General features: G+C 44.2%; 3 protein-coding genes across 13 annotated transcripts; all 3 read right to left on the bottom strand.

Moving 5' to 3' along the window:
• Positions 1–2,934: 2,934 nt before the first annotated feature.
• Positions 2,935–4,830, bottom strand: gadd45ga (growth arrest and DNA-damage-inducible, gamma a). Its single transcript, XM_052068534.1, has 4 exons — positions 4,641–4,830; positions 4,448–4,549; positions 4,135–4,345; positions 2,935–3,776 (listed from the first exon to the last, which is right to left on the bottom strand). The coding sequence occupies exons 1-4, from the start codon at positions 4,805–4,807 to the stop codon at positions 3,663–3,665; spliced, it is 594 nt and encodes a 197-aa protein (XP_051924494.1). The 5' UTR covers positions 4,808–4,830; the 3' UTR covers positions 2,935–3,662.
• A 3,629-nt stretch (positions 4,831–8,459) lies between these two features.
• On the bottom strand, positions 8,460–14,742 carry creb3l3l (cAMP responsive element binding protein 3-like 3 like). Of its 2 annotated transcripts, none has more exons than XM_052068514.1 (10): positions 14,599–14,742; positions 13,817–13,954; positions 12,702–13,068; positions 11,914–12,035; positions 11,729–11,821; positions 10,801–10,907; positions 10,375–10,443; positions 10,225–10,309; positions 10,041–10,134; positions 8,460–9,240 (listed from the first exon to the last, which is right to left on the bottom strand). In XM_052068514.1, the coding sequence occupies exons 2-10, from the start codon at positions 13,952–13,954 to the stop codon at positions 8,840–8,842; spliced, it is 1,476 nt and encodes a 491-aa protein (XP_051924474.1). In that variant the 5' UTR covers positions 14,599–14,742; the 3' UTR covers positions 8,460–8,839. The 2 variants fall into 2 exon arrangements, with proteins under 2 accessions (XP_051924474.1, XP_051924475.1); XM_052068515.1 differs by having other exon boundaries at positions 13,856–13,954.
• Positions 14,743–16,130: 1,388 nt separating this feature from the next.
• On the bottom strand, positions 16,131–24,060 carry nim1ka (NIM1 serine/threonine protein kinase a). Of its 10 annotated transcripts, none has more exons than XM_052068504.1 (8): positions 23,796–23,833; positions 20,447–22,368; positions 19,564–19,624; positions 18,417–18,739; positions 18,208–18,320; positions 17,773–17,894; positions 17,511–17,657; positions 16,131–17,399 (listed from the first exon to the last, which is right to left on the bottom strand). In XM_052068504.1, exons 4-8 carry the CDS (start codon positions 18,677–18,679, stop codon positions 16,644–16,646), a joined length of 1,401 nt encoding a protein of 466 aa, XP_051924464.1. In that variant the 5' UTR covers positions 18,680–18,739; positions 19,564–19,624; positions 20,447–22,368; positions 23,796–23,833; the 3' UTR covers positions 16,131–16,643. The 10 variants fall into 10 exon arrangements, with proteins under 10 accessions (XP_051924464.1, XP_051924469.1, XP_051924465.1 ...); XM_052068509.1 differs by having other exon boundaries at positions 18,417–18,695; XM_052068505.1 differs by having other exon boundaries at positions 22,249–22,368; positions 23,796–23,823.
• Positions 24,061–24,357: the final 297 nt, after the last annotated feature.

Below are 24,357 nucleotides of genomic sequence, written 5' to 3'. Positions count from 1 at the left end.
AAGCACGTGAATCATCTGGCAGCCGCTTGCAGATCAGCAGTGGTCTTATAACACCGGACGTGATCGCTGATCAACTGCAGGTGTGGAAGCACTCTCCGGAAATCACCCCGCCCAGCCTGATAATTAAAGGCAAGCGATCACCAATACACAGAAGGAAGAGGGTTTGTGGCAACACATCACAAAAGATTTGTGTTTTCACGCTCTGAAAAAAAAAAACACCATTGTCTCATACACGATCCCCCCAAAAAATAATTCTCTGAATTTGCAGTGAAGTGTAAACAACAGAAATCATGTAAAAAAAATGCTCCCCCAAAAAAGCCCCTCCGGCATGACTTGCAACTTTTCGACTATGCAAGCTGCCAAAGCAACGCTTTGACGAAAGAGCACATGTGTTGCTGTAACTCATGATCAATCACGTTGCTACAATCCCCCCCCCCCCCCCCCCCCTCCCCGGAAGAGGAGGAAGAATGATGCCATGCCAACTTCCGGATTATTCAAGCTGAATCTCCCACACTCTAAAACTCTTACTTGATAAGTGAAAAGGAAATAAATTGTTGGGTGCCATTCTATGGTAATAAAAACGTTTTTGGAGGTACCAACTAGGCATTGCTTGTGGCTTTCTGGAGAGTACTTTTGTATTTCCTCATATAATCACCTAAGCGAAAATAAATGCCATGCCCTCAATAGTCTTTTTTCCCACGACTGCATAACAAGAAACTACATGGCATGGCTTGCAGATGAATCTTTTCTTCTGCCTTTGCGATATCGCCTGACATCATATTTCCTCAAATAATGGCTTCTGTTTTCTTTGACGCCACACTTCAATAAGTCGTTTTGCAGGATTGACAACGGCCAACATGATATTGCTCTCTTGTCAAATTTGCATGCAGTCTTTAGGAGAACACCGTCTTATACGGTAACCTTTCCAAATGGTGGCCTCTTTTCGAATAAAGGCCACGCCCTTTGGGCCATAAAGGCCAGAAATGATAAATTACTAGCATGGCATAGCTTGCAGCGAAACCTTTTTTATACTATACCGTAGACCCCTCTACTAGTCCTCGACTAGCAACCGTGAATAGGTGAATTCGCAGGTGCACTATAACATCCTTTTTAGAATTTCCTCAAATAGTGTCTTCCGCTAAAATCGATGCCACACCTCAATTCGTATTTGTGCAAGACAAATAATGACCTAAAAGAGCATAGTTCGATGATGAATTTTCACTCTGCTTTAAGAAGCTTGATCTCTTTTACTGCATTTCCTCAAATAACTGTCTCTGGTTTAATAGATGCCACGTCGCAACATGTCTTTTTGTAGAACTAAGTACCTGCATGGTATTTATTGCTGGTGAACTTTTGCACAGCGCCTTTTAAAATATTCTTCATTGGCTTGTTTCCTCAAATAGTTGGGCTCTGCTCTTACAACTGCTCTAATAGACGCCACGCCCCAATTAATGTTTATGCGTGACAACATGAGTCACGGTGAACTTTTGCATACTGCCTGCTCACCAGTCTTTCGAATACACTTCAGTGTACTTCATGCGCTGTATTTCCTCACAGAATGATCTCAGCTCTGAGAGACACCGATAAATTCGTTTTGCAGTCGTGTTTGTCATTCTCATGGCATGTGTTGCTTGCAAACTGCTCCAGAATGTCTGCATGTCCGTATCCTCATATGCCGTACTTCCTCAAATAATCCCCTACTCAAATAAATGCCTTACCTCAATTTGTTCGTTCACAGGGAAAGTAATTAATGACCACCGTGGTCTTGGTCCATGTGAATTTTTACATACTGTCAGCACCACTCTCACCAGAATACACTTTGATGTATATTATGCTTCCTCCGCTCTAATAGACGCCTTGCCTCAATTAGTCCCTTTGCATTTGGAGTAATGACCAAAATGGCGTTGCTTCCTGTGGAGTTTTGCATACCGTCTGCCTTACTCTCTTCGGAATACACTTTGGTGTATATTGCTCTCTTCCACCAAGTTTTCTCTGCTCTCCTAGACACCATGCCTCAATTAGTCATTATGCACGGCAAATAATGACCGTGACGTGTTGCTTGTAGGTGTCCTTTTGCACATCAGCTTTTTAACTCATTCATTCATTCATCTTCCGTACCGCTTGATCCTCACTAGGGTCGCGGGGGGTGCTGGAGCCCATCCCAGCCGTCTCCGGGCAGTAGGCGGGGGACACCCTGAATCGGTTGCCAGCCAATCGCAGGGCACACAGAAACAAACAACCATTCGCACTCACACCTAGGGACAATTTAGAGCGTCCAATCAGCCTGCCACGCATGTTTTTGGAATGTGGGAGGAAACCGGAGCACCCGGAGAAAACCCACGCAGGCCCGGGGAGAACATGCAAACTCCACACAGGGAGGCCGGAGCTGGAATCGAACCCGGTACCTCTGCACTGTGAAGCCGACGTGCTAACCACTGGACTACCGGGCCGCCCCTTTTTAACTCATTCACTCCCAAAGACGTTTATAAACGTCTTCTCAGACTTGGTCCAGAATTGGCTGGTATGAATCGAGTTTCAATCACCTTTATTAGAGTATACTGTATTAACTACAAAAATGGGCTCCACTCTAATTGACACCACACCTCAGGTCGTCTTTTTGAGGGACTATTAATAGCGCAGCATTGGTATAATATCAGTATGGAGTCCTGCTCTCAGATGTGTTTCCTCAACTATGGTAATGTTTTTGCAGGATTGCTAAGAACCAACTTGGTGTTGCTTCGTCCTGGGAGGATTTGCATGACTCTCCCTAGGAGGCCTTTGATGTGGATTCTTGCTCAAATAAACATCACACCTCAGTTAGTCATGCTGCATGACTAATAACTACCAACATGATTTTGTATAGCCTTTTGTTACATTTTCTTTGCTGCAGAAGCAAAAGGAGGGGGAAAAAAAATCTTCGGAAACAAGCAGTCATTTGAGTTCAAACATTTATTCACAGGTCATGAACAAAATGTGTGCAAATTCAAATTATCGTCGCATGGTTTTGCTTGCGCAATTACAAAGAGTGTCATAACTCATATCAGTGTTGATCAAATGTCATTTAAGTGCAGCTCAAATCAAGATTTTCCACAAGTCTTTTGCTATTGATGTCTGCACATGAAGAAAACGTCCAGTCTTTTTTTTTTCCAGCCATTCTATTCCCAGATCAGCATCACTCCCATCTGATGAGCTCCCGTCCGGCCTCCGCACGTTCTCACATCCACCTCTGCACAGTCTGATGCAGTCGTGCCCACACACCGCCGACGTCTTCTCGCTAATCATGGAGTGGGCCGTCACTGGCTCTCGCAACGCCTCCCCGAGTGTCCGTCGTGGTGTCTCACCACCAAGAACCCCCGCCCCACATGACTGGCTTCTGAGTGGTTGTCCCCTCAGGGTATAATCCACAACGTCCTGACCCCAAAATGCACTGACTGGAAGGCTGCTTCCCTCTGCGCATGTAAGCATGAATCGGGCATGGGGGATGTGGAGGGGGAGGGAATGAGATGGTGAGTTTCCATCCCGGCCACGCAGCCTACTAATCCAGACAAACGGGTGGCAGAAAGGCACCGGAACACTTTCAAGTGATGCCTTGACTTTCTTTCTTATCATCATCGTCATCATCGCCGATGCATTTTCAAGGGACCGAGGGAAGAATGGCTGACTCAGCGCTCCGGGAAGGTGATGGTGGGAACCCAGTCACACATGCTGCGGCTCTGCTCGCAGAAAAGACTCAGCTTGTCCAGAGCGGGGTCTTTCCATGGATTGGCACTTGGGCTCTGGAATGGAAGAAATAAGGAAGATTTTTAAATCAATGAATTATAATACCAGCAGGCTATGACTTGGATCATCTGTTGCACTTTGTATGGCAATAAACCATATTGGGGGCACTAAAAGACGGTAGAACCATGTGATTACCAGTGGATATCCTTTGTAACTAATGATAGTATTAGTAGTGTGCAGTTTATGGGCCTTTTAAGGGCATGGCCAATTGAGTGACGTCATCCGCTACAGCAACTCCTTGCCATGCATGTCTCTTTTTGTATTTGACCTATTTTGGTATTTTTAGTGACCCTTTTTTTGGTAACAATCGTTGATCGATTTCTGTCAAGAGTGAGGTGGGAGCCAAGCTCTTACCGTGACTAGGATGCAGTGGGCGTCCTTGGGCTCGCCGCCCTCGTCGGCGCCCACCAGGTCGGCGAGGCGCTCGATGTCGGTGACGCGCACCACGTTGATGTCGTTATCGAAGCAGAACGCCTGGATGAGCGTGAAGTGGATCTGCAAGGCGATGTCGCACGCGTGCTCCTGGTCGGTGGCGAGCACGCAGAAGGCGACGCTATCCGGGTCGCTGTTGGGAGGACGAGGTGGACGGTTAGACGACTTGTGCGTAAAATGTTACAAATTCATGCGTGGAAGAAAACAAAACGTTACAATGCGTACAAATACTCACACATTCATGACTTTAGCCGACTCGTAAACGCCGACCGTCAGGTAGTCTTGCTTCTTAGCGGCGAGCAGCAGCTCTTCCAATGCTGTGCCTGCACTTTGCACCCTTTTCCAGGAGAAAAATGAAATCACATTTAGACGACTGTGCGCTTCCGTAAAAGACCAATCATCCGTTAAGAGCACCGTCCAAGACTCACCTCTCGTTGTGTTCCATCGTGTTTTCCTGTCCGCGAATCTCCTCAAGAGTCATAGTTATAATCCACGCGTGATCGTGTTGTGAATAAGCACGGGATGAAAAAAAGACCAGGCAAGTGGAGCTCAGGTATTCCAATGAGGTATCAGATGATTTGTTCTCTGGCGTCATTCTGAGCTCGGAAAGAGCAGTGGGTGATTTTATAGCCAGCCCGGCGTAGTTTCTCGGCAAGGGGCGGTCTTTTCCGCTCACGCTTCTCCCCGATTGGTGGACAGAAAGCCGGCCAGGAGGAAAGCAAAAGTCCCCCTCCCCCTCCTCCTCCTCCACCCTCGGCATTTACTGCTCAAGGTTTGTTGACAAGCCCAATCGGGGGGAGGATTATGAACTTTCAAGAAATCACCCCCACCTCCTTTTGCCTTTGTCAATATAACCACCGTGTACAAAAAAATATATAAAAAAACACGGTTAACAGGGACAGTGAGGTTTGAACTCTACTTGGCCGATTACTCAGTAAAATCAATCAAAAGTGTCGCGTTGTCTCACTGGGGATTCTAAAGTTAAAAGGCAGTGCATTGCAAAACATGTTTACGCTCTGCGTCTTAATTGTGTTTTTCAAGAATTCCCCCAGACTTGTTTTTTCAACGGCCTATTTACATAACCCAACACAACAAAAGACCCCAAAAAAAGTCAAATGTTTCGTGTGATGCCCTTTGCTCCATGTTCTTTAAGGTGGTTATGTAAGTATCATGCGTAGCTTTCCTAAGACTTGTTGAGATTTAGAATGCATGAGAGAACGCAGAGAAAGGTTCGCAGAGGTGATCTCAATGCAACCTCCAAAGTGCAGGACTTTCCCAGCTCAGGGAATTAACAGACTATAAATAGTACATGTTTTTATAAAACTCACTGGAAGCCAACAGACGATCAGTAAATGAGGTGGCTTGCTTGAAAGTGTATTAGAGATGCGCGTGCAACCCGGCTAGTCGCTTTTTTTTTTTTTTGCTCAAATGACGGGAGAGACAACGACCCTCACTTCCGGGTAGAGGCAAGACTTCTGCATGACGACATATTAGCGCAAAAAAAAAAAAAGAAATCACGACAGGGTCTCGCCAGATAAACTGCTCGCTTAATTAGCGGTCTGTCGCCAGGCGTGTTGTTTCGACGCGGGGGGCTTTCTCTGACAAGACAAAAAGCCCCCCCAGCCGTTTTGTGTACTCCCCATTCGTTAACATACAACCATCAAAATTTTAAAAAAAATTGTACTCATACAATCATGCCTGTGTTGTTATATTATTAAGTAAAGATCACATAAAATGCAGAAGTCGTTTTATTGAATTAATGATTGGTTAATAATAACTACATTCATTATAAATAAAAACAAAGGCAGCATGAATTAGTTTTATTTCCGTATTTTGAATTATATTTACCCCAATTGAATGAAACCTATCTTTGTTTTAAAAATCAAAAAATGCTTTTTATTGTTTGTTTTATTAAAGCACCTTTAGTAAAACGCGTTGTTATTGCCAGGATTTGAGTCTTTGTGCAGAATAGTTAGCCTTACATCGCCACCTCCAGGCGACTCGGATTATGACCTTTCCTCCACACAAACAAGTCCGGGCTTGTTGCTTCGTAATCGTGAGTCATGACTGGTGATGAGTCACCTGCCTCTACTTCCCACTTCAAAAAAAGGGCTGATGTCATGTCGAATGCATTACAAATTGTTTGCCCATCACGGGACGGCGGAGCAGCGGTCACGTGGCAAAGCAAACTCGGACCACTTGAGTGACACTATTATTTTTCGTTGATTGTCGTCAGCAAAGTACTCAATTGTTGGTTGCCTCTAAAAGATCATCACGAGCGATCGTTCTGCGGCGTGAGGTTAATTAATGAGTTATTTTTTCCTCCCACGTCTGCTCAGAAAACAATTGGTAATGTTACCTTATGTGGTCATTTATTTCTGGGCTAGACTTATAATTGTTGATGGTGATATTATGTGTTGGTTATGCGGGGTGCATCATGTGTGGAAAGCTCGTGCACATCAATATACAAACGAAGAGGACTGCTTTGGTACATTAAAAAAAACTTTATTATCATATACGTAAAGATGTACAGAAAAGCTACAATCATTTGAACTTATTTACACTTTATTCTTTTTAAATCAGTGCCTTTGCCTCCTTACGTTTAAAATCTCATCTGATCATAATACAGAGCAGTTGCCCTTTGTATGGCATTTCTAGTAATAGTCACAAAGAAATAAAATACACTAAAAATGCCTCACTGACAGAACAGCTCATTACATTTTTGGGTACAGTTAACATCACAACATTTTTGCGAGCATCATTATAGTTTGCACAAATTTAAGAATGTAATCTGGACAGGTATACAAAAAAAATGTCTCCTTATCTTAAAAGTAAAAGTGGGAATCGTGAGTTTATCACTTGACTGCCCACACAAGGGAACAGAAACCCTTGTTACAAGGGAAACGCTAAACAAGTCGTCTACGTACATGGCCAAATGTCCTGCAATGGCGTCATGGTGCAAATGAAAACACTTTAGTCAAGCGGCCTACCCTTCTATCAAGCTATGACTGATGGAAGCCGATTTGCTATCGAGCAGCTTTGGGTGTGTCTTTTTTTTTTTTGCAAGGAGAGTGGGACCTTTTCAAATGCATGCATGTATTTTAATATTTTCATGACTGCGCAAGTCATTTTCGCCCTTTACAACATGTTTAGAAAAGTGCAAATAAAGTAACAGTAGTACATCAGAAGGCTGCTAAAATGACCGAAAATCCACTTCCCCTCAAAAGTACAGTGGAACGATCAAAGTTCAACATGACAGACTCCATGCCACTGGTTCACTTAGAATGAGTTCAAATTTCCATTTTTTTTAAGCCATCGGAAAACAATGTAAAGTGAAATCATTTGGTTTTGCTATTTTTTATCACCTCCTGTGGTGATTTTGTCCACAAAACATTGAAGTACAAATTGTACTACCCCACTATGGAGATATTCCGCCGTATTGAGAGTGGTACACAACATTTTCCACCTTGCGATCGATATCAGCCAAAAATCAGATTATCGAATGTCTCAAAGATTCTCCCGAGAGATTATCCTGTGCAATTTTTCTAAGAGTGTTTTTTTTCCCGTCACAGCTGGGGCTGACAAATGTAATATTAAACCTGTTTAATATTTACAACAGCAAATCCTTTTTACAGTTACGATTACAGTAATCCCCCAAATATTCACTGAATAACACCTTTTTGTGCATGATTGACATAAAAACACTTATAAACGTTTTTTTAAGGGAGGGGGGGAACAATTCTTTGCATTGTTCCACTGTTTATGACCCATTATAGAAAAATGAATCGGAATTTATACGAGTAGATTCCGAGATGAGGCAATCCTGGTTCACTCGGTCAAACCTCTACCTTTGATTGATAAAATAAAGAATTGAGTAATTATTGCAAAATATAGCATAACAATAGCTCATTATTAGGCATGGGCTGATTACCGGTTTGATGCGGTTTTAAAAAGTCAAGGTTTTAATTAATGCTAAGACTGACGACTGTTACCGGTAATGAGCTTTTCCTTTGTTTTTTTTGCGGAGATCACTTGAGAAGCAGCTGAGAGCGTTCCCATTTTCGATCGGGCCGAACACCTCATTTGTAAAATGTGGGTTCACATGAAATCATTTTGCTATGCTGGGTCGTTATCCCGTTCAGTGGTAGAGTGGTCGTTTCTCAACCGGGAGGTCGGTGGTTCGATCCCCGGACCATTGCGAGAATATCTTGAGCAAGATACTGAAGCCCCGCTTGCGCCTGATGGGGCTTCATCGGTAGGTGAACGAGGTAACGGTGTCAATCGCTTTGAGTGCCCGAGGTAGAAAAGCGGCTATATAAAGGACAGACCATTAACCATTCAAATAGTGGGCGGGGTTATTCAATGTGTGACTGCATATACCCTGCTTCAGCTTCCCTGTTCCTTGTGGTACAAATAAAATTCATGTCTCCCCTATAGTGCATCGGAAAAGTATTCACAGCGTTCGCTTTTTCCCCCACATATTGCAGCCGCATCCCACAATTTCTTTTTCTGAAACTTCGACACACGTGACGGTCCGAGAGCCTTGTAGAAATGTTTGTCACGACATAAAGTGTGGGAAAAGTCAATCGCCGTGAATACCTCTGGAGGCGCTGCGTACGTAACCGCGCTACATCTCATCCGAACGGTGCTGCTGTAATATAACGGACGGAGGGTTGCGGTCTATCCAGTTCCCCTTAGACCCGGGGACCTCATACGCCACAGCGGCCACCACTACGGAATCTAAGGAACCTTCCTGTAACTCCCCGGCACCCGGCGTCACTTCCGCCGCCTGCGGGGCGGCGGGGTAGTCGGCCGAAGAGTTGCCGTTGACGGCCGTCTCCGAGTCGGGCTGCTCCACGCGCTGGTAGTCCGGGGTGTTGTTGTTCTTACCGCCGGCGAAGATGACGTCGATGTTCTCCAGTTCAGCTTGAGGAAGCAGGTGATGGTCTGGCTCGTCATCTTCGGGTTCTAAGTAGGCCAAGGCGTCGGTGCTCTCTGACGGCAGCGAGCGCAAAGTTCGGGAAATGACTGCAATTGTGAATGCACAAAAAAAAAAAAGGAGGACAGTTACAGGAAAGTTGAAGAATAGAGCATCGCTATGATAACGCGACTGCTGAATTCAAACGTTTCCTTTTTCATTGTTTGGATAACAATATGCATCATCTTCCTACATCAGTGATCAGAGTTAGATTTGTGTGTGAATGACATGTAGACTGCCACAAAAACTACTGAGAGGAAAACAAAGAGCAACGAAATGAGGAGATTGATGACAACAGTGAAACCCTCAACAGTCGTGGTTTGGCAGTCGAAAATTCACCTAATTCTGTCTTTTTGGGGCAAACCAATTTTCGATCAACCTTTTCGATTGACTGCCATCATCACCGAGTGGGAAAATCACTCATCACACACCTTTCAGTCATTCACTAATTTGGTTTTTGCTGGCTTTGAGCTGAAGGCGTGAAAAACGCTCAATGTTGTGTATGTTTGCGCCTCTATGTTAAATATGTGTTGAGGGGGGGAGTCATTTTGAGGTATCTTGGTGCCACAGAACTATTTTGAAGTGAGTGGAGGAGTTTTATTTTTTTATTTATTTTTATCTTGAAGCAATTCAAAAATTGTTTTCGTGGGCGTATCTATGACTCGGTGAACAGTGGGGTACAAATGTACTGAAGCAGATTTATCTTATATAAGGAGAACTGGACTTGGGTAAGACTTCAAATGTTATTTTTTAAAATTTAATTCACTTGTTTTTAATCCTCCTGCTCTGTTTTGTTTTATGAGCCCAATAAATGTACAATATAAGGCGGGTGCAGTTGGCGAGCGCTTACTGGACGAAGGAAGGTAGAGTTCCTTCTTCTCCGTGTTGTTGCCAAAGGGGTTAACCGACGGGAAGACAATCAGACAAAAGGAGAGCAGGAACACCTGGGAGGGTGGAAAGCACATTCCATGAAGAAAAAAGGAAAAGCAATCTTTAAAAAAAACAAAAAAAACAAATAGGGGACTTTGTCTCACCATGACGCACGTGCTGGTCGTGCTGGCCTTCAAGGTGGACATCTTCACCACGGCCTGCAGTTTCCTCAGCTGCTCGATTAAAGATCTGCGAGGGGGACGACTGTGTTAATTTGTATGAATGTGAGGTTGGGCATCATCAAGTCGTCTTACATGTTCTGTTTTTGCAGCATTTGGACTTTCTTCTGCAGCTCCACGTTGTGCGCGGTGCAGACGGCGACTCTGAGCGGGGGGAGGGGACAGACGAGTTTCACTCACTTCATCATGAGCAAGTCGTTCATTAGCACGAGCAACCTTTTGACGCCCTTGCGGATTGTCTTTAATCTCGGAGAATGTGATTTACGTATGGATGAGCTCTCCTCCTTGTGAGTGAGCATTCTGAGTGATGCAAGAACGGTTTTTTTTTTGCATTTGAATGGAGACTAAAGAGCGAGCTGGCTGTAAAACAATCAACCACCCGCTTGCATGAGTGGTCTTCATTGTTTAGGAGGGGTTGGGGCGTGGGGGGGATGGGGTGAAGTTTTCAGGCTCTTGTCTGCCTCTCATTCCAAAGTACAAACGAGAAGAAATTCACCTCACCTGCTCTCTAAGCCGTCTACGTACACCTTCTTCTTCTTGCGACTCTCTTGAGCCGACTGCTTGTTGCGGATCTTCCTCCGAACCCTCTTCAGGGTCCTCTCCTCAGCCTGCGTCCGCAGCATGAGAAAATGTCACTAAGAACGCACTTTCTACATGTGGAAACGAGTTGATACACCGTGTCGACGTATTCCGAAGGACACGCAAATTCAGATTGTGTCGCGTTTAAGATAAGATAAGATATCCTTTATTTGTCCCACACTGGGGAAATTTACAGCCTCCAGCAGCAAGAATGTATGTAGAAAGAAGAAAAAAAACCAACAAACACAGTTCAATTAAGTGCAATATAAACACAAAATGGATAAATCGCAGTGCTATTTATTATTTATTTAAGGCCGCAACTAACTTCTACCTATCTATCTAACCATCTTTTGGTGACTGATCTCACGAACGGGTGATGCAGCGGGACGTCACGATTGCGCGACACAACAAATCGACAAGGACATTTGTTGCCAATGCTTTTGATGATCGATTTTTATAGACTGGATGCATTGTTTCCGCGTCGTGAGCTTGCTCACGGAAATCTGTCGCACGGCGACGATCTCGTCACGTGTAATGATGTGATGCCGTACGACTCTCAATTGTATTAACATAAAAACTCTTGATGTCACGGAAACACAGCATACCTAAGTCAACTGCATGAGGTAGAACCCAAACCGGCAAAACTAGAAAATACAATGAGAGTCCTCGCGAGTTTGGTCGGTCCATGGCTGTGGCTCCGAGGAATGCGACCGTCTCACATGTCAGTGACGTGCGTGTGGTGTGTTTGTTTCCGTTGTTGGTGTTGCGTGCCTTGATTGGTGTGTGATGCTGTGATGTTTGCAAATCCCATCCTTATCGGCTGCTACATTTACGCACTGGGTGAGGTTACCTTCGTAAGAGGCATTTGGGTGGGAATAGTTGCTCCCTCTTTGGCCAAAAGCCGTTTCTCCTCCTCAGAGAGCACAATCTCCTTGAACTGGAACTACAAAAAAAAAAAAAAGGCCCAAGAGCAGTTTTTGCATAAAGTCCTCCACATTGGGATGATGACAATGGGACGATGGCGAATGAACTGACCTGTTCCGTGAAGTCGTGCTGCACGGTGTCCAGCGGCGAGTCCTCGATGGCCAGTGTACAAGGCAGCTCACTGGCATAGTCACAGGCAAAGTCCTCCTCCATTTCCTCAGTCACCAGATTATCTGTGGGCGTGACTTAACGTAGGTAAATTTTGCAACCCGCGGCGACAAATACATTGTATATAAATGTATTCAGTGTACGAGCGAGAGGCGCAACACAAGTGATTTGAGTGACAGGTGTCAATCACATTAACGTTTACTTGCCTGCGGTTAATAAAAATGATGCGTGTACATGGCACTGGGTGACGCACATAGTCGTCTTTGATTTCCGATTCAAATTCCCAAAGGCGTGAGTTATGATTAGCAACGGCCGCTCGTGTACGTGTGCCCTACAATCGCCTGGCAGCCAATCCAAAGTTGACCCTGCCTCTAGTCCCAAATCGGCTGGTATCGGCTTCCGTTCACCCAATGAGGACAAATGGAAGACAAAACGCACGGATGGCAGCAACCTGCAGAGGACATACTTGAGTCCCTAATGAAAGAGGCTGCCTGAGAAATGAAAACAGGAAGAAGGCCTACACAGGAAGAGATTGCTTAGCATAAACAGTTTTTACGTCAAAGACCGACAGAGCATTCCAGTTAACAAGTGACTCAAGACCCTGAGAAAGAAATGACCTGGTTGAATGAGAATATCCACAAGCGACTAAAACGTGATTTTAATTCCTGCCTGCTAGGACTGGCGAATCCTGACGTGTCAAAGGATTGTTTGAAAAGGATGCTGACACATACCCAGATCGATGAAGACATCCATGTCAGGCTTCTCGGCCCACACGCTCTGCAGGGCATCCGTGTCTTCACATCTGCCCCTGAGCAACGAGTAGCTATGATCCGCGTGGACTTGCAAGGCTTCCGGGTTCTCTGCTTGCAGCTCCTCGGCAACTAAGGCGGGCTCAGAGCACACTGGGCTCGAGTTGGAGTAGGTGCGACTGCACAAGACGTCGAGGTCGCCGCCCCCGGGGCTCGCGCAACCCGCGGGAGTGCCATTGTCGATGCGGCCGGTGCTGCTGGAATCGGAGATGCCGCTGTCGCTGCCCGTTGGGGAATAGGAGGGACAGTGAGTCTCTATGTTGTCCTCTTCTTGAAACAAGCTGAGCACCTGAGGAGGGAAAACACCGACCGATGACAAACTTATACAACTGACACATGTCAAGTAAATCGATCACTGATGTCTTGCGCTAATGACGCAGAGTCCTTGTGCATGTTAAAGAGTCCAATGGTGTGAAATAGCAATCAACCACAGTTTAGGCAATGTTTCAATAATTTAAAAATCTGTACTGTCATTCCGATATAAGAGAAATTAACCATTGCCTGATCAAATGAAATAAATAAATAAAAATATGTAAAACCAGTTCTACTTCAGAGGATGGAGAGTCAACAAGAATGTGTTTGCAGTCATCTGTCACCTGGTGGCGTTTTATGGGTATTGCTGGAGATCATGCGAGTAGTGAATAGTACCGGTAAGTACTGTATAATTAAGTTGGCACCTGCTTGGTGAAATGAATTTGTAATTGGAATTAATAAGTAATTGGTCCTATTGATCACATTGTATTGAGCAGCCAGTCTCTTTTCGGCATCACAGAAAGTGCCACTGTTGGTTTGGATTTGGTTTGGGCAAACATTATCAAAATAATAAAAAATGAATACTTTTTTTGCGCACACAAGATGCATTGTTTATAAAAAGTGAGTTATAGCCCTCTGAATTATAATCAAATCGTCAGGTGGGTACACTCTTGTGCACTGCTTCAGATGTGAACTCATGTCATGCCAACATCACAAGATTTTTTTTGTTCCCATTTTTAGATATCAATTAATTCATTAAAAACGAGACATTTTAAAAGCCTTACATCCTGTTCGGAGTGCCACGAATCAATGAGCGTACTGACGTAGTCAAATAGCTGCTCCTCGGATGATCCATTCAGGCCGTCATCAAACTCCAACCCGAGAAGGTCATCCAAGTTTGCCTGGTCTCCTGTGATTGCCATCTGCCATGGACATATTTCAAATAACGTCAAGACCACATCAGGCCATGTCACAAAAGAAGACAAATGTATCTGTTATGTAAGGGTAATTAAGTATGGGATGTTGCAGGAATCAAAACTTTTCACACGACATAGTAGTTATTAGACGTTTCTTCATGTTGCATCACTCTGAAAATGACCTCATCTTCTAGTGTGCCCCGCCCCCTCACGCCTCACGTGATGCTCAGGCAATGTCAACACAAAGGCGACATTCAGCATAACGTGCAGTGAATTATAATGAATTCAAGGCTGAATGCTTTTCACCTTAGAATTCCATAGTGAGATTGCGGACTACAGTGTCATGAAAAACAAACTCTTGCATTTATTTGGCGTGATTACAATACACGATAGAGTGACGGTAGAGGGGGGTCAAAATTATCACAGCGACATGCTTTTTTGTGCACTTTTAACTAATGGCTTACATTACAAAAGCGTCCTTTTGTAAGGACAGATGGGCGTACTACACCAATACAGTATCTGCAAGCCATTGGAGCTAATTAGCATTAGCTTGACTAGCAAGGTACGATTATCACACTTCAATGTTCTAATGGAACACGCCACAAACTTCTTTCAGGATACTGACTTCATATGGGAATCAAATTTCTTACCACAGAAGTTAAAATGCCACTTGAATGAATGTATCTGGGTTTCGCCGTCTATGTTTTTGTTTTCGTCGTCGGTGTCTCTGCTCGATTGTTGCTGTCAATTCACAACGTTTCCTGTTCCTGTGGAAAGCGTCTTGCTTCCAACAAGGCAAAAATTGCGTCATCGCGTGAAGGCGGAAGTGGCAAGCATATCAGACGTAAATCTTACACAATGCATCGTGGGAAATGAAGTCTTCCATGCGCTCTGCGCACTTCAATTAGAACTCCCGATTGGGATCGAAAAAATCGTATTTTGCGTCCAACAAACTCAAGATTTAACGACACCAATAAGCAAAGCGACTTGCGCATGGTTTTTTTGCGATTAATGTTAAACAAAGTTTGCGACAACATTTGAAATTCCCAATCTGCTCCAAGAAATTCAAGAGGTAACATTAAAATAAAATAAAATAAAATATCAAATAAAAAACGGTGACAGCCTCTAGTAGAACCTGTGATGCCATCATATGTCAACACTGTGAAGCTGTGTGCTCTCTGCCAAGCGGACACACCCTTTAAAGTCTAAATCTGACTATTTGGAATTAACGCTGTAGATAGCGACAAAGTCATTCTGTCTATTACAAATTTTAATTCAGGATACCTCATGTAATAATGATTGGTCATAGGGATGCGAGACGTCCACCATTTAGCGGAACACTGTTTTTCTTAACCAAAAATGTTTTCTTTAAAAGATGAGCAAAATGTTCAGTTGGTTTGTTTACCAACTGAACATTTTGCTGCCCGGTACTCCAGTGGTTAGCACGTCGGCTTCACAGTGCAGAGGTACCGGGTTCGATTCCAGCTCCGGCCTCCCTGAGTGGAGTTTGCATGTTCTCCCCGGGCCTGCGTGGGTTTTCTCCGGGTGCTCCGGTTTCCTCCCACATTCCAAAAACATGCGGGGCAGGCTGGTTGAACACTCTAAATTGTCCCTAGGTGTGAGTGTGAGTGCGAATGGTTGTTCGTTTCTGTGTGTCCTGCGATTGGCTGGCAACCGATTCAGGGTGTCCCCCGCCTACTGCCCGAAGACAGCTGGGATAGGCTCCAGCACCCCCCGCATCCCTAGTGAGGATCAAGCGGCTCGGAAGATGAATGAATGAATGAATGTTTACTAATGTGTTGGTTGGCTTTGCTTGTACTCAAAACTATAATACAGATAAAGGAAAACTTTTCGGTAAAAACAAAACAATTTATTTCCAGTTTGTATATTTTGATCCTGCAATTAGATTCGATTGGGAACTATATTGTAGCGTAGAGGCTTGTTGTCATTTGGGGCAGATGGATTGGAAGACAACGGTACCTGTTTATTGCTTTAGTAATAATGGTATTCATCCTCAAATACACCAAATGTGCGCCTCTTCTTTACCGCCACGCTGTTATATTGCATATAGTTTTAGTTTGTATTTTCTTTTGCAGCATGAGGCATTACCATGTATAAACATTTTTTTGTTCACATATGCATTTGTAAGTATGACACCAGTGGATTAAAAGTAGAGTCAAAACAGATTAAAAGTAATTTATTGGCTTTTCCAAACCTGTGGATCATCTCATAGAGATACATCAGGCATGATGGCAATGAAGCGTCTATAAAGACATTGCAAAGGAAAAGCTTATCCTGAAGTCAACACGCGTATGTGCATGCAAGCCTTTGCACACTCTACAGCGATTTGATTATTCCTACGGGATGTTTTGTGCTCCATCGTGCCAAAAGTCAAGAGTCAGCTACATTCACCCATTCAAAATGAACCGAAATCTTTGAGGACATCATTCTTTTCAAATCTTGTGGATTAGATCGTCTGTGTAAAAAAAAAAAAAGAGGTAGTTAATTCCACATTCTCACAGAGATAAATTTCACCAGCTAAATGAAAGATATGAAAATAAGAAATCCCAGATTCCATTTTGAACTATAATTTTAACGGACTGGCCAAACTGCCGGACATGTTTTTTTTTTCTAACCAAAATGCATCCCGCCAAATGTGGACAGTACTGAATATAAAATTTCATCGAGCTTCATGTCACAGGATCATACAGAGTTTGGATGTGTGCCGTAAACTGCGGTACACCTTTAGACGCTCCTTTTTCGTCGCTTTTGGTCCAGCTGCCTGCGTGACCGTCGGTATGCTCTCGAGAGCGCGTCTCCTGTGAGCGCCGTGCAGCAGGATTCGATACACTCCCGTGATGGAACTCCTGCAGTCCTTTCCTTGGTTGTTCAGGATGTGTTCTGAGGTGATGCCAAGTGCCCCTAGTGCTGTAACTACTTCCATCTCCTCCAGCCCCAACTCGGATGGATCGTTCTCTGCGAGGTGAGACGGTTCCAGCTTGAAGGGTTCCATGGGCCGCGGGAAGTCAACATGATGCATCCAGTCGCTGCCCATCACCTGTTCTACGGAGCAGCGGTCAGCCGGTAAGGGTTGCAGGATGGCCCGGATCAGTTTCTGGCATGAGTCCGGCAGCCAGGAAGGCAGCGTGAAGGCGCCTTCCAGGATGCACCGCTTCAGTTTAGCCACAGTGTCCGCCCTGAACGGCATGGTGCCCGTCACCATGAAGAACAGCATCACTCCCAGGGCCCAGATGTCCACAAAGACACCCACGTAGTTTTCATCCCGGAAGAGCTCGGGGGCAGCGTAAGGCGGGGAGCCGCAGAAAGTGTTGAGCATTTCGTCACGCCGGCTCATCGTGCTGAAGCCAAAGTCGCCGACCTTGACGCAAGAGCTGCTGGTGTAGAAGACGTTTTCTGCCTTCAGGTCGCGGTGAATTATGTTGTTTTCATGCTGTTGACCAAAAAACAAGTGGATGATAAGTCAACGATCACACAATGAGGAGCAAGCGTCAACTAGAATGGCACAGCAGGACAGCAAGATTTCCACAGGTATGATACCAACCATGTGTTTAACGGCAGACAGAATTTGAGCAAAGACAATTTTGCTGTCGGCGTCAGAAAGTTTCCCTTCACTCGTGATTTTGCTGTAGAGCTCCCCACCACCAGCGTACTCCAATACGAGGTGTAACCGTGACAAAGTCTCCACCACCTTAGGATTTAGAAAGAGGGGAAAAGGGTGATCACAATGGCTTGATACACTTGAATGCCGAATGCCTCTCAAGACGTAAACGGGTCAATCAAAAAAACTGGCAAGTGAATCCAACCTCGTAGAGGCGTATGATGTTCGGATGATGTAGTTTCTCCATGCTGGAGATTTCTCTGGACAACAGACGCTGGGTCTTTTGATCCAGCTTGGTTTTGTCAAGGATCTTGATGGCCACTTTGTCTGGTGTTGCAGAGAAAAAAGGGGTGATAAAGATATAGGGGTGCAAAGGACAAGGGCTGGGTGATATGAAGCGCATCGAAATTGAAATATGAACATTCAAGATATTCATATCGAAATGAGGATGATATCAGTCGCCAGCCAATCCAATGTTTTCATTGATGGACAAAATCGTGTTAACAGTTTTATTGTTTTTGTTAATATTGGAAATTCTTTTATTCAACTAAAAACACTTTAAAGTGGAATGTTTTCCGGTTAGAAACAGAAAGTGTTCATGTTCAGCCAAGGTGTTGATTCAGCGTTGCGCCCGCCGTACCTTTCGTGAGTGCATGGATTCCCAGCTTGACATGGGAAAAATTTCCACAGCCGATCTCTCCTCGAATTTTGTAGAAGCTGATTCTTCTGCCCACTGTGAGTTCACGGACCACCCTGTTGCCAAACCATCCAAACAACAAACGGAGCGCAGATTGTAGCGTAGAGAGAAACTGAAGGGGGAAAAAAATTAAAATAAAACTCTGCCCTCGCCTCTCATCTTGGCACATATCCAGGTTGAGTCTCTCCAGCGGAGTAAGGCGGCGGACGGCGGCGCCTTCGTCGTCCGTGTTGATGTCGGAGCTGTCCTGGTTGCTGTAGCGCGTGTACTTCTGCCCGTGGGTATCGACCGCTGAACCGGCAGAATCTTCTACTGACTCCCCGGTGTCGACCCCGGAAACGGAGCTGCGCCCCGTGGCTCCGGCCCCTGCTTCGGACCCCTCCGGGCTGCTCTCTGAGGGGCAGACGGCGGTCATCCTGCCCACGGACACGCTGGGTGGGTGGAGAGGGAGCGGCAGGGGCTTACCTCATGGCAGCTAGTGATGGAAAACAAACCATTCGATTTCAGTTTTATATTGCACTTGACGACAATGATGTCAAGCACGGTCGTCGTATTTCAATTCGAGGCTGGTTCTGTGCAGCGCCTGTTTGAAGTCGTAATCATGCAAAGATGCGACTGTAAATACATTGCAGTGACACTCCATTTCAGCAGTGTTAAGACAACACCAATTTTCCCCACTTCTGTCTCGGAAATAATACAGTAATCCCTCGTTTATCGCGGTTAATGGGGGACCAAAACCACCCGCGATAAACAAAAATCCGCGAAGTAGTGACCAATTAACATATACAGGTGATTTTCTTAAAGTCCGCAAACAATCCGGGAGTAGCTGCAAAACAACAGCGAGTCACATAGAGCAACATATACAGTACTGTACTCCATGTATATGGATATGTTTGAAAAAGTCTGCGATGAACGAACCGCGAAATAGCGAGGGATCACTGTATCATCAAGTTAATTTGTTCCCGGCTAATAAGTGTAAACCCCTTGAATAACTGTACAGATGAAGTCTGAAGTCATATTTAACCATCATCAACTGCCATACAGCATCAAAAGAAACAAAAGTGTAAATGATGGCTTCTATAAGCGAAAAATGGCTCCCCCATTGATACGCAACCAACAGTCAAAATGTGCCGTCATGTTAACAGGCTTCTCTGGAAATGTTGAAATTCAGTTTGGACCGGTTGGATTTTTGAGCTTTCCAGTCCAATATCATACACATATAATATCTGTGTCTATATAACAAAATAAAATAATGATGGACAGGCAAATAATCTTGCAAACAGTACGAAAAACTCTTACCTTGAGCTACATGAGCCATTCGCATGTGAATCGTGCCAGTGTCTTTATCCAAATGTCAAACCTTTAAAAAAATGTTTTTAAAGTCGCATCAACAAAAATGAGAACACTCCAAAGTGTCAGCAGCACTTTTCCTTTTAAGTTTTAAAGTATTTATAATCCTGTCAGGGCTCAAAATGAGTCTGTGGGCGACCGTCAGTCATAACCTTCACTGCGTGGGCGAAGAAACTGGAGACTGGAGACAGGCGAGAGGAAGGGTCAGGAAAGTCATCCACAATAGAGGCGTTGACCGAAGAGGTTAGTGTGCCTTAAAATGGGCTCATTTGAGTGTCCGAGGTTTAAATATAACACAGATTGAAGACGAGGCTGGGAGGGGATGGGCGGGGGGGATGGAGTGGGGAGAGGGTAGCAAAGAGGTGGAACAGATGATAGTGTCAGGGGTGCGGACATTTATTGCCACAATCGGGAACAAATCCAAAACCGAGAAGTCATGATTTCAATTTCTTAATCCAGACATTTATGGTAATGAGGAAGCAATCGAGGTCAGCGCTAAGTGTGAAGGTGCGGTTGACACCGTGCAACGTCAACTGCGGGCTAAGGTTGCTATGAGAGCCAGAACAAACAAGACACACATCCTCATCACCCTCGTGCACAATGACAAAAGCACCCCACGAACCCGCCTCTTGTTTACACACTCCTTTAGGGGAAATTCATCATATAATACAAGTCAAAGACCATTGCAGGTCATTCCACAAAACTAAGGATGGACATTGTTGTTGTTTTTTCATCATGTCGATCAGAAATTGAGGATAAGTGCTTGGGAGAAAGACTGAACAAATTTGCACCAAAAAAAAAAAAAAAACGATGTGAAAGCTGATCGATTTACCGAGCAGGGTTATTTTATTTTTTCTACGACAACTTCTGAGTTCCTCACTCGGTGCTCCTTGCTTGGTTTCAGCCAAGTGGGGACCTACAGGAGGTCCCCAACGCCTTGTTTGGTATATAAACAGTCAATACAGTTCAAAATGTGAACATCTTAAGAGGTCTGAAATTCACCAATCCAAGTATAGTAAACGCAAGGATCAAACCAGGCAATTTACGCAAGCATCTAATTAAAACACCGTAAATTGGGTGGAAAAAAAAAGAATGAAATGTGCTTTACGATTTGTCTAGTAGTGGAAAAAAGACAAAGTAAAGAGAGATTCTCTCATTTATCTCCATATTAAAATGAGCCCATGTTTCAACTGCGCCACAAAATCAAAGGGTCTTTTTTTAGATGTGCAATCTCTGCGCAATCAAACACCACGGATGAATATTTCAGCATTGATCTCGGGCAACCTGACAAGGACATAAAAAGAGAATAAGAAGCCTTTTGTGTGTGTAAATATAGAGAAGTAAAAAGGACCAACACGCACGAGGTAAACATATGAGCTTTGAAATGAGATCTTCTTGAGAATTGCCACTATTAGTACAAAAAAGGAAAAACAGGGTGGGTGCACTTTTGCAATAATGGCTTCAAATAGCGCTCCACACACCCGCTGCATGCAGATGAGAAGTATTCACCACAGTGTCCCGAGCTCGATCCCTCTGAAACAACAGGTTGCTTGGCAAGGGTGTTTGTCTTCGTCAAGCTGAGGACCGAACGCCCACCATTAGGGAGTGTGTCAAGAAAGAGAGCACACATGCGCCATGTTTGTCGTCGCACGTCGCTGCATTTAACCTGAGCGGGGTTTTTTTTAACGTTAAATACAGCAGATGGCGGATTAGTGCACACAAATCAAGCATCAGGGATGATGTCGAAACGCACGACCCCCGTTCAAATGAGCATTCTTGAAGGAGCTACGAGTGGGGCTGTCACTCTCACTATTGCGATTGACATTAAAAATAGAGTGAATTTTTAAAAAAGGGTTTTGGGGAGTCGTCAAAAACAAAATTTGTGAAATGTTAAATGACGACGAATAAAATCAAAACAGTAAAGAAAGTGGAATAGCTACGAGTACAGCACAGGCCTCTGCTGAAACGGTAAAATCCAACGTCAGACTTTATTTTGTCCATTATCAATCAATTTTTTAGTGAAAATCTGCATTACTTTTGCGTGTCATGATTGCTGATGAAAATGCTGGAACTTGGAATCAAAGCCGAGATCACAACAGCCAACTCTGCACTCTCATTTGCTGACGCACGTGCCACTCTATGGACCCGTCCGCACCTTCTAAAGCCACACACACACTCAACTTCACAAATATTAGTCTGGAAGGAGAGAATGGCGCCCCCAAGTGGATAACAGTGATACCTACACAGCACATACACATTTTATTGCGAATACAAAAACCATTTTTTAACCAACTTCCCGATGAATCAATGGGAAAATTAATACTTGATTATAAAAATTCGACACCCGCAGCCCTAATATGACACGACTTGCGTTCTAAGCACAAGCACGAATCCCCACCATGCAAGTTGGCCGCAGTGTCCGTCACACGTCAACGTTTTGGGCGAGTACAGGGAGTTGCGGGTTAAAATCAAATTGGAGGTCAAGCAGCGTCCAGCAGATTGTGTTCGACTTTATTATAAAGGATTCTGTAATATACCCTTCGACTGACTGCTAACATTTCTGATGACCACTTGTGATGGCACACAAATCGTGTGCCCTTGTCCTTCATCAGCCAAGAATGGCTCCTTACTCACCAGGTGATTTGTCTGAGGGTTCCGGAGGGGGTTTGCGCGGTGCTGCTGAACACACTGCTGGCATCAGCAGCCTCTTCACACACTTCAACAATGGAAAACACTAGAGCCCATCCATCGCAGCTGTGAATCAAAAAAGAAGCACAGTTTCCATTTGGGCACACTGTTCCACATGTGTCATTTTGGTTTTACTCTTCCTGCGTCAATTGGATCTGTCTTCGCGCCCGTGTACTTTTGCAGTCATTGCAACATTTTCACATCACAGGCATGCATCTAGGCGCAAAGGAAACACACACACATTCAGATGCTGAATAAGTGCACTTGAGTAAATATAGACACAAAAGTGCTCTTGTAAATACACGCATGAAGCAGGCAGTCTCTACACAAAGCTCCCCGTTGTGTTAATTGAAATGCACGGTTGACAAGCACTAAGAGCTCAGCAGTGCAACAATGGAGACTGACCAAAGTGAAAGGCCCTTTGGAATCCATAGTGCAAGTATGACACATTGTCAAACTGCATGGTGAGTGATGACACTCAAGCATTTGCAACAAACAGAGTGGGAACTTATCTTGTGCAAGTTTGAACCTGAGGCCTTCGTAAAAGTGACCCTAGCTCTTGGTAGGGAGTGCGGCAACATCACCATCCATTTGGACAAGAGAGACGTCCATGGTTTGCATGTTATTGCATTTCAAAGGGTTTGCCATTAAACATCAAGCGCAAATACTGTATGACACACAATCAAACACGTGCTCTGACTTTATGCTTGAATATACAATACATACAGATATATATTTGGCATCCAACACAGTGCAGAAAAAAATAGAATAAGAACCACATATGGTACTTTGTAGCTAATTGCCCATGAAGGTCTGCATCTGATTTAATTCCAAGGTAAGGAATTTTGACTCGTCTTCGCCTTTTCTTGTTTTTCAAAAAGTAAATCAATACTCGTCGTATTTTATTGTGGAATTATACTGGACAAAAGAGGAGACTGCGTGGCATCCATTTTAAAATTCGATAAAAAGGTGTTACAGGTGCAAGACCAGTTTCCATGTTCATGACCGACGAATGTAAACTTGAAAACAGATATAATGTACTAATGTTTTCAAATATTTTTGTGGCTAAAAAAATAAAGAGAGAGAAAGGGGTTAATTATGAAGTAGGCTTAAACCCCCCCGGGAAGCAACAGGTGCCGGAGACAAACTCTGTCAACCACCAAGCTAGCTTGAAAATCAGTCTGGTCCTAAATTAGATTAGTGTGTGCGTGTGCCAGGTGATGATGCACACAATTCAATTACATATTCTGGACAGCGAAAACAATTCGACAGGCGGCTAATCAACGTCTGTAGTATTAAAAAAAAAAAGAATGCAAAAAAGACTTCATTTCACGCATGTGTGACAACACAGCGTGAAGGTACATCACTATTGCGTCCAGTGAGTCAACTGTTAGCACCCACACGCAGTGGCCGTTGCCCGTGTGCCGCCAGTGCTTCTACTCAAAACACAAATAAGCGAGCTAATTCGTGAGGGTTCCACAAATAGCGGTTACCTTAACGTATTTGTTTGGGAAAGCTCCACCGGATTTCTCGAAGAATCATTTTGCCGTACGGGTGGTGACATTGGCTGCCGCGTCTGCTACCCGGGTTGATTCTGTTGCCAGGGGAAAATTGTTTTGAGCGGCTGTCGAGTGAGCCAATCAGAGCTAATTTCAGGATTGTTTCGTGGGGGTGTTTTTGCGTTCGACCAATGAGGATGCATGAATTGCCAGGAGGCGGTCTGGCTGACGGACTGAATTTAAAAAAAGCTTACGATAAAAAAATGAAAAAAAAAATCCACTTTGTTTTTACATTACTCACCTGGGAAACTTTACTTCCACCCCATTAAATACCATGTCCCTGTACACAGATATATGGTACACATCCCTTTTAGCAGGCCAGTAACATTTCCATTATCAACACTACCCCACCGCTCATAAAATAGAACACATAAGACGAGGGTGATTCCCAACCATTTATGTGCTGCTTTAAAATATCAAATTTTACCCGCTTCCATTTGATTTTTAAACAATTATTTATTTTGCATAAGTAAAGCATCTTGTAAAGCTCTGGATT

Source organism: Hippocampus zosterae, chromosome 6 (genome assembly GCF_025434085.1).
Source record: "Hippocampus zosterae strain Florida chromosome 6, ASM2543408v3, whole genome shotgun sequence".
NCBI classification, from domain to species: domain Eukaryota; kingdom Metazoa; phylum Chordata; class Actinopteri; order Syngnathiformes; family Syngnathidae; genus Hippocampus; species Hippocampus zosterae.
Note: the sequence above shows the minus strand (reverse complement) of the source record. Positions and strands in the feature narration are given on the sequence as shown.

Bases quoted from the DNA above. Each gene is read 5' to 3' on its own strand.
- gadd45ga (XM_052068534.1), bottom strand. From the start codon at position 4,807: ATGACGCCAGAGAACAAATCATCTGATACCTCATTGGAATACCTGAGC. The intron at 4,550-4,640 runs GTGAGTCTTGGA...CTCCTGGAAAAG, and splicing joins ACGATGGAACACAACGAGAG to GGTGCAAAGTGCAGGCACAG. The intron at 4,346-4,447 runs GTGAGTATTTGT...TCCTCCCAACAG, and splicing joins TCGGCTAAAGTCATGAATGT to CGACCCGGATAGCGTCGCCT.
- creb3l3l (XM_052068514.1), bottom strand. From the start codon at position 13,954: ATGGCAATCACAGGAGACCAGGCAAACTTGGATGACCTTCTCGGGTTG. The intron at 13,069-13,816 runs GTAAGGCTTTTA...TTCCCTCCTCAG, and splicing joins CGTGGCACTCCGAACAGGAT to GTGCTCAGCTTGTTTCAAGA. The intron at 9,241-10,040 runs GTAAGCGCTCGC...TCACAATTGCAG, and splicing joins ACTCTACCTTCCTTCGTCCA to TCATTTCCCGAACTTTGCGC.
- nim1ka (XM_052068502.1), bottom strand. From the start codon at position 23,866: ATGTCACCACCCGTACGGCAAAATGATTCTTCGAGAAATCCGGTGGAG. The intron at 22,369-23,795 runs GTAACCGCTATT...TTTGATTCACAG, and splicing joins TCCCAAACAAATACGTTAAG to CTGCGATGGATGGGCTCTAG. The intron at 18,696-22,248 runs GTGAGTAAGGAG...CCACCCACCCAG, and splicing joins ACCCTCAGACAAATCACCTG to CGTGTCCGTGGGCAGGATGA.